Source organism: Triticum urartu, chromosome 1A (genome assembly GCF_056163025.1).
Source record: "Triticum urartu cultivar PI428250 chromosome 1A, HENAU_Tu73, whole genome shotgun sequence".
NCBI lineage: Eukaryota > Viridiplantae > Streptophyta > Magnoliopsida > Poales > Poaceae > Triticum > Triticum urartu.
This window is the reverse complement of record NC_141873.1, coordinates 495934553-495944000: the sequence shown is the minus strand read 5'-3', so window position 1 is coordinate 495944000 and position 9448 is coordinate 495934553. Positions and strand designations below refer to the sequence as shown.

General features: G+C 43.8%; 1 protein-coding gene across 1 annotated transcript; it reads right to left on the bottom strand.

Annotated features, from left to right (window-relative positions):
* Nucleotides 1–2430: 2430 nt before the first annotated feature.
* On the bottom strand, nt 2431–3316 carry LOC125536399 (uncharacterized). The gene has a single exon (XM_048699615.2). It carries the CDS (start codon nt 3180–3182, stop codon nt 2562–2564), a length of 621 nt encoding a protein of 206 aa, XP_048555572.1. The 5' UTR covers nt 3183–3316; the 3' UTR covers nt 2431–2561.
* Between the last annotated feature and the right edge of the window lie 6132 nt (nt 3317–9448).

Sequence of the window (9448 nt, the reverse complement as noted above, 5' to 3'; positions counted from 1 at the left end):
TCGGCCCCCCATGGCCGGCTGGCCGGTGTCTGTCGTTGTTGTTGTTGCTGCTGCTGCTGCAGGATGCAACCTCCGTGCTCGTTGACAAGAGGGAAGGGGAGAGTCCTCTGAGAACTTGCCGGGGAAGAGTTCGATCGACACGCGGCACGCGCTCCTGTTCTAAACCAAGCAAATTCCCACCCAGAGGGGAGACAATGGGAGCTCTTGCGAAGGGCACGAAGTGGAAGGATCAAAATAGCGTTTACAGAGTTGACTTTGAGAAGTGGATCATTTGCAAGTAGCATAGTTTGATAGTCTGAAATGAGTGGTTGTATGTCATAATTGTTATCCAATAGCATCGCATATATGTTAGGTTTGACAAGGGGACTGCATATCTTTGGATTCGGCTCCGAACAGAGAACCAACATTTGGGATGCAGTAACCGGAATTTCTTTGATGCAGCTATAAAGAAAGATTACCAGAACGAAATGAGTGGATATGGACATATTGTTTCTGTAGATGTAACTAATAATGATGGATGAAACATCTGAACAGAGAAGTTTTGAGAAATGAAGAAAGCAAATAATCATTGGTCTGTAATATGTAAAGGAGCAGATAAAAATTCAGGAACTAAGCTTTAGTAACGGCCGACTGGTTGTTGCGGTAGAAAGAAGATAGCTATGACATCACTCAGCTTTGAGAAGCGCATGATGTGCAGGTAGGATAGTCCGATAGTGGAAAATCAGTGGTGATCTTTCCACATTGTTACTGAAGAGCATGGCAAACGGGTGACGAGCGCCAATCCGTGAACACAGAAAATGCAATCAAACAACATCACCGATGGTGTTATATCTAACGTCAGATATTTAACCATGGCAAATCAAACGTTTTTAACAGCAATTTATGTTGGGCAGTGATCTGCGTCGGCGCACTGGCCCAAATTTGGGCCGGTTGCACCCTGCCTGTCATATCTGGCACCCCCGAGCCGTCAGATCCCTTTCTCTATCATCTCCAACCTCCCATCTTCAACCTCCCGCACGGGAAAGGGAGAGTACCGCCTCGCACATGCTGGCCGCTTCGCCTCGCCTCCTCGTCTTCCCTCACCGCCGGTCGCCGCCATCGCCGCTGGTCGCCGCCCTCACCTATGTCGCCTTCGTGCATTTCTCACCTCCGTGGATGCACCAGCATGCGCAAATGGTTGCAGCCTTGTAGCTCCGGTGGCACTGCTCGCAACTCCAGTGCACAACGGCCACACTCCGGTGGACGGTTCACCGGACACAGCGCCCCGACGGTGAGCTTACAAAAAAGATGCATCTCTCCTCGGGTTGCCGCCAGTAGCAGCAAAATTGTCCACCTGTCGAAGCAAAAACAAAGTACCAGTTGAAGCTTTTCGCACATACGATTCAAGCTTTCTCTGTCAAAACGGTTGCAAATTTTCTGATTCTGCAGAGTCCGGTTGTAGATTTCTCTCTCAATGGTTGAAGCTTTTTCCCTCTACGATAGAAGCTTTTCTGTAAACGGTTGAAACTTTTTTCGTTTTGAGCGGCGCCTGGGTGAAAGCTTCGTCTATCGTTCGGTTGAAGCAGTTTTCATCGAAGGTTGCAGGATTTTCTGTAGACGGTTGTATCTTTCCTCGATGGCGCTGAACACTTGCAGCTTTCTGTATATCCGGTTGAAACTTTTCATCTAGAGTTTGAAACTTTTTTTTAGCGGTTGCAGCACATGGGGGTCTGCGGCGGGTTCTGCAATGCCTCACCTGCAGGTTTGCCGAGATACGGCACCCCAACAGTGGCGGCCATGGGTGCCAGGTTCACGACATCGTCGTGCACTCCCCCAACAACACTCGCTCATAGCAAAAAAACCGGCATGCAAGGCGCCACCATGGTCGCTCCACAGCTACTAGGATCACCCGCGCAAGCTCCGAGCAGATGTGTGACAGCGGCGACCATGGTGGCCGCGCGTGCGGCAAGGGATGGAGCAGCCGCTCACGGCCGTGGCCGAGGCCTGCGAGGAGCTGGCGCCTGGGATGGAGGCCGACTGCGGCGAGCTCCACCTTGTGCCCTTTGGCAACACCTGCGCGTGATCGAGGAAAGAGATGAATACGAGCGCGTGCGAGAAGACGACCGATCAAAGCGTTCGGCCGGCGTGTAGATGCCAAACGTTTTTCATTTATATTGGTGTGGGAATGAAAAATTTAGTTTGTAAACGCGGCAATATCCTGACATAAAATAAATTGAAATAAATTTGTCATGCTTGCCAACTAAACTTGCTATCCTCTGCAAATATAAATTCCATAAAAAATCGTCTGATTTGTCATGGCTATAAATCTGACATCAGATTTAAATTTGATCTTGCATAAAAAGCAAAACAAAATGCCTTCAGAATATGCAGAATCGTATGGTGGAGTACGTACTATATAAACACAAGCCCATACAGACCACGCGAATGTCATGCATCTACAAATCGGGAGTCACTCGCACGGAAGCACACGGGTTGCACCACACGCCTCCACTCCGCACGAGCACCACTACATGACGTGCGTATTATACGGCACGCGTACGCTCGTACGAACCGCGCTGCGCTCACAGCCTGGCCTCGTTGTGGCACTCCTGGCGCCGGACCTTGACGTCGGGGACGCCGATGGCGATGCGGCACGCCGACCTCCCCTGGGCGTTCCGCTTCACGAACCCGAGGAACGTCACCCGGCCCTTCACGTCCGTCCTCGCCTCGAACTCCATCTCCCCGGCGAGCACGTCGCCGAGCAGGCCCCCGATCCCGGCGGCCGCCACCACCTTGTCGGCCTGCACCGTCATGCCCAGCCGCATGGTCGTCGCGCCGCGGCTCGGCACGGTGCCGGCCGGGACGACGGCGCTGCCCACGGGTGCGCCCCGGTAGAGGAGCGTCGTGGCGGCCTCGCCGTAGCGGAACGAGGCCGGGTTCGGGTTGCGCAGGCGCACCACGAGGAGGAAGGTGACGTTGAGCTGGACGGAGACGGTGGGGAACGTCACGCGCGGGGCGGCGCCGGTGGCGTTCGCGGAGAGGAGCTCCGTGGTCGGGTCCCGCGGGCGGAGGACCGCCAGCAGGACGATGGCGGCCACGGCAGCCAGGAGGAGCAGGACGAGCACGGCAAAGCTGGCGCAGATGATGGCGCGCCGGCGGCGGCTCTGGCGGGCTGCCGGCGGCATCTCGCCGGACCCCGACATGCCTCTCAGGCTCTAGTGCTCGCGGTTGGCGTGAGTGTGGTATGGGCAGTGTGAGAGTGCCGCGAAAACATACTACTGCACACCGAACATGTAAACGCGGCAATGTGCTGCACTCACTGACTTGTAAGAGGATCCTTCCGATCTCCAAGAATCCGCTTTGGTGATTTTAACAAGCCAACCGGAGGTGTTTTATTAGTGCCAGAAAGTAGGAAGCAGGGGAGACCGGTGCGCCGTCGTCCCTGTCGTAGGGTTCATTCACTCAACCAAAGGCGTATGGCATAAGATGATACTAGGAATTCACGACACCGTGACTCATGCTCGTGTGCGAACGCTCTCTTACAAAACCATCACTCTCTACTACAGTTTCTGAAACTTAATCTGGTCATGCTCTAATTGAAAAGGTTCTACTTTTAGTCTATGCATCATCTATCGGCCAAATAGCTCTGGTTTCTAAACTCTAAAACACGGTGTAAACTTGACCATTAAATTTGATGTTTTCTAACAAATTATTACTTGCAAATCTAGGAACCATGCAAATGAAATAGGTTCACAAATTTTAACAAAAGGGGGAAGCATATGTATTTTTTAAAACGAATATTAGAGAAAACACACATAATGTGCTAAAAATATGGACATTTTCCACATATTCCTAGAATTATTTTTCCCAAACGTTAAAAAAACTGAAGTTAGTTTGCTGGGCTCCGATTTGGGCCCGGAGTGGTTTCCTCCCAAACAGGCCCGGGAGATGACGTCAAAGAAGAAGCTATGGATGTCAGCATCTATACATCCACCTAAGGCGGCCTCCCGCGAGCACGGCAGCGGTTCGCCGTGGTGACCATGAGCCCCACCATGCCCCTAAATTTGGCAATATAAATTCGGGCGCGATGGCCTTGCGCTGCCATGCCTAGCAAACATTGTTGCCCTTGAGCACTCTGGCGCCGAAAATGGAGTAATGCTACACGCATGGAGACTTCACGGTGGTTTTACGGGCTAATTGAAGATTAATGATTGTGATTTAGTTAATTAGGACAGGCCCCGCCACTTAGAATAGGGGGGCCAATTAGATTACAGCACGTGCTCCACCCCGCGAAAGCCCGTTGAAACTTGCCCGTGAATGTAGTATTACAGCCGAAAATGGGATCCTGGCCCTTCTACAGGTACGTCGGCTTGCCCATGTCTAACGACACGCACTGCGACTATATCCCGCTTATAGTGAGACATATAATATGCTGACGTGAAGAGTTTTCTCTTTGAGTTTTAACTGGGCTGACCCAGTTCTTCTCCTCCCTATCCCGCCCACGCGCTAGGCTCGATCGCTCACTCGCCTCGCTCGTTTGGTAGGCTATTGATGGTGAGGTCAGGTTTTCTTTTGGTTTTTTCTTTTTTTCTTTTTTCTTTCGGTTTCTTGGTTTCTTCATGGTATTATTTGGTTTTTTGTTCTCGTTGTTTTTCATCAGTTTTCTTCGTTTCTTTCTCACCATTTACTACTATTTTGATGATTTCTTCACTGTTTTTTTCTTTGTTCGTTTTTGTTATACTTCGATTATTCTGTTTCTTTTTTGATTTTCTTCGGTATTCCTTTTCTTTCGTTTCCTTTTATTTCATTCTCGGGCCTCATTCATGTTCTTTGTTTCTCCTTTTAGTTTTCGTCAAGTTTTTTCATTCTATTTTTGTATAGAACAACAACAATTTTTATGCACATTTAACATTTCTTCAAGTACATGAAACATTTATTTGTACATGCTGAACATCTTTTCAAAACATACCTGATTTCTTTTAAAACATACATTTTCTGTTCCAAAAAATTTTCATAGACATTCTACCATTTTTTTAAACATATGCAAATTTAATTATTTTTTAAAAATAAATCATTATATTTTTTATACATATATTTTTTGGATGTATTTGTTTTGCATACACATTGTATATTTATTGTATACATCAAAATCATTTTTATAAATGTTTAAAAAAATTATAAATACATGATCAACATTTTTTCATACACATTGTATTTTATTTTTATACATTTCTGTATGCATGACACATTTTTCTATACACATTTAACTTTAAAAAAATCAACCAAAAATTTCCATACTTAAAAATATATGTTTAACAATTTGAAATACATGATCAACTCTTATCATACCCATTTTGTACTTTTTTACAAAGGAGAAACATTTTTTTTCTATACACATTGACATTTTTTAAATGCTTCATTAATGTTTATAATTGTTTTATGTAAAGTGTTTTTGTAATACATAAGTTTCAAATATTTAGAAGTATAAACAGAGTAAAAAAACAAAAAAAATGCGGGAAAAAGACTTGGGGTTATGGCCTGTGGACTCACGCGCGTCGGGCCGGCCCATTATCGAACTCGACCAGGCGACTCTGCACTATGGGTCAGTTTGGTTCCCTTCCACACTTCCATGCCTAGATAAAACGCTAGCCTGGCCTGCGCTTGAAAAGCTCAACTAATCTGCCTGGCGAGGCTAGATGTGTTTGGTTCGTGTCCTCTGCTGGCCGGCTGTAAGTACCTTTATTACTAGTCTATAAATTATTGTTGGCCCATATCTGCACAAAGCTAGCACCACAAAAAATATCATTTGCATCCCAGGCTAGCACCAGGCATCCAGTTCTCGGCGCCTGGGCCAGGCTAGCGACCATGCCTGGTGCTCCATCTAGGCTAATGAACATAGCAGATGCTTCAGGCCAGGCTAGTATTCAATACTCTGGACATCATCGAAACAACGTCCAGGCTAATATCAGGCAAACTCCAGGGTAGGCATACAGAGGTGAGGAAGCAAACCAAACTGACTCTATGTCTCCCTATAAGCCAGGCACAGGCACGCACAGAGAGATACACAGGGGCACATCTATCTCGCTTAACGCAAAACAGACTGCAGCATCGTCTCAAGCGATCCCGTACATGGGTCGTCCCAGCGCAGGAGCAGCACTCCCTCACTCGCTCGCCCTCGCCCGCGCGCGAGAGGTGGGTTGGCCATGCTGACATCGCCATGATGTTATGCCAATTTTTTCTTTTTCTTTTTACTTTGAATGAATATATTTCTAAAACTTCAATTTAAATATTTGTATGTAGAACCGTGAATTTTAAAAACGTTAACATGGGTACAAAACATTTAGCACAACTGAAAAATGATGATACCTTAAAATAATGTTACTGACATGAAAAACATTCCCGGGTTTCATAATAAATGAATTTAATTATTTTGAAAAACAAACTATACATTGTAAGAAAATGTTTGTGTATTTAAAATGTTTTTACCAATAAAAAGTTCACGTGCCATCTTAAAGAAATATTCTAAAATTTGTGAAAAATGTTAGTAGCATTAAAAAATGTTTATACAATGTAAAAAGAAGTTCATGTACTTTAAAAAATATTTAATACAACAAAAAAATTAAGCATGTATTTCCAAAAATGTTGACCATGTATTAAAAAATGATCAAAACAGGTATGAAAATAATATTAAAAAAAATATCGTGTATTTGAAGGATGTTCAATGTGTATCAATAAAATCTTCCACGTGCACACTAAAAAGGTACATTTTGTACTGAAAAACGAAAAGTAGACCTGTGTTAAAACATATAAAAATAAACAAAGAAACTAAAAAGAAATATAAACAAAACCGAAAAAATGAAACAAAAAACTAGTGAAAATAGAGGAAGAAACAAAAAAATGGGGGAAAACAAAGAAAAAAGGGAAAAAAACTAGTGAAAACTAAGAAAGATACGAAGAAATCTTGTGAAAAATAAATTAAAACGGAAAACTAGTGAAAATAGTGAGGAAACAAAGAAATCTGGAAAAAATGATAGAAAAACTTGGCAAAGGAAACCTCGCAAACCTATGGCCTATTTGGCTAGCTGCATTTCACTCAGCATGGCCGCGGGGTGCAGTTTCGTGCCGTTTGTTGCCGGGGCTGCACCCAAATTCTAGCTGGCACGAACCTCAATGCACTTTGGGTCAGGTTGAGTAGGAAATATCTAACCACTCGTTTTTCCAGAGTCAGACCCGGGTGGACCCGCGTGCATAGTTGCATGTTCATCCTTGACAAGCAACCTGCCGCTCACCCCGATATAGTTGCACGTCCAATTTCAACATGCATTTTTCCACGTCCGATCTAGTTGCATGCCCACCATCAACAGGAATTGAGATTAATTTCTTTTTCCTTTTTTGGGAGGTGGGCTACAAAAAAAAGGTTTGAACAACAACGCTAATGTGTTTTTTTGTGAACTACCAGTACCATTTCACCTTTTTGGTACTTCTGTTGGGAAAAAACACTATCAGCAGTACATTTTTTAACAGCTAGCACTTTTTCTCTCTTGCTCCTTATTTTGATTTCCTTTTTCTACTCTTTCGAAATTCTCCAACAGTTTTTTTTTGCGACAAGAAATTCTTCAACAGTTAAAGGGTACGACGTGGCCCCAACTAGGCGCTGGGTGTGTGCGAACGAGTTTGGGTTAGACAGTGATAGCCCAGAGGGGAAGGTAGTGGTGGCGCCTTTTGTTTATCATTTCCTTGTCCATTTTTTTGTGGCAAGAGAATAACATACTAATATGACGCCACAGGAAAAAAGGCTTTTTCAGGGCGTTTCTGTAAAAAATACCATGTCCAGTTGCATGTCCACCCTTCCACCTGCAACTACAAGGGTCGCACCCCCGCCTAAAACTACAACACGGCACACATAATATATAGTTGCAAGGGATACAACGTGGCTGCGTCTACTAATGCGGCCAATTCAACTATTTGTAAATACACGATAAACTTTTATTAAACAACACTGAAAATATTTTAAATGCCTGCCAAATATAAGTAAAACATTTTTAAATAAGTGATGACTTTTTAACAATGACAAACAATTTAAATGCTTGTTGAACATTTTCAAAAAAAATGCGATAAATATGTTTTAACTAACATAAAAACTTGTAAACGCGTGAGTAAACCCGGGCATGGGCAGCCCGGCCCGACGACCCGGCCCGAGCCGGATCGGGCTTGACTTTCGGGCCAGGCTCGGGCTTTGTTTTGCAGCCTGGAAGATAGTTCGGGCCGGGCTTGGGCTTCTATTTGTCTGTATTTTGGGCCGTTCTTTCGGGCTCCGAGCCAGGCATACACATGCGCATACTAAAAAACAGCATTCAGGCTTCGGGCTTGATTTCAGGCTGGGCTCGGGCTTGAAAACAGGGAGTATTTCGGGCTTCGGGACGGGCTCTGGCTTGAGAAATGAAGGTCGGGCTTTTACAAGCCCGGCCCGAAACCCGGCCCGGCCCGACGTTTGCCCGGGTTTACGCGTGAGGACATTTTTTAATATTTGGTGAACAATTGAAAATACAAGATGAACATTTTTTAATACGCGATGCACATTTTCTAAATAATCTTCACCAATTCTTTAATGTCATGATGAATACTTTTTAAACACATGATAAACATTAAATTAGCGAGCTATTTTTAGTTCTACAAACAATTTTTAAATTCACAAACCTTTTTTAGTTTGATGAATATTACAATATATGATTTTTTATCTCGTACACAACACACGTGTATGGTTTCTCTTTTTTATATAGGATAACAACCCCATGATGTGCTATGAAAAGAAAACAACGAGCAGCTCAAAAAGAAGGACCAACATATACAACTACAAATTTTTACTACTCCCCCCATTCCAAAATATAAGTTTTTTTAGACATTTCAAATGGACTACAACATATAGATATATGTAAATATATTTTAGAGTGTAGGTTCACTCATTTTGCTTCGTATGTAGTCACCTATTGAAATATCTAGAAAGACTTATATTTTGAAACGGAGGGAGTAGTTTTTTAGCACTACAAACCTTTTACTAGTGGTCCAAACTCCAGCCGGTGAACAGCTTTTGTTTTGTGCAACAACAAACAAAGCCCAGCCACAAGGGAGACAATGAATTTGTCTATAACATCATTTAGATGTGACATAATTATGTCACATCTAAATGAGGCTTAGGGACAGTCTGTTTTTAAAATCATTTGGATTCTAAATCCAGGAACCATGCCAATGAAAGAGGTTCAGAAAATTAACAAAACAGGAAACAAATGGACTTGTTTCTCAAAGAAAAAAGGGAAACAGATGGACTTAAAAAATGCAGCATTAGAGAAAACACATACGCATAATCTGCACAATTTACTGAATACTAAGCATATTTTCCCACGATACTTCTAGAATTATTTTCCCTCTATTGTCTCCCTTCCAATTTTAAAACCTATGTTTTCCCAAAATG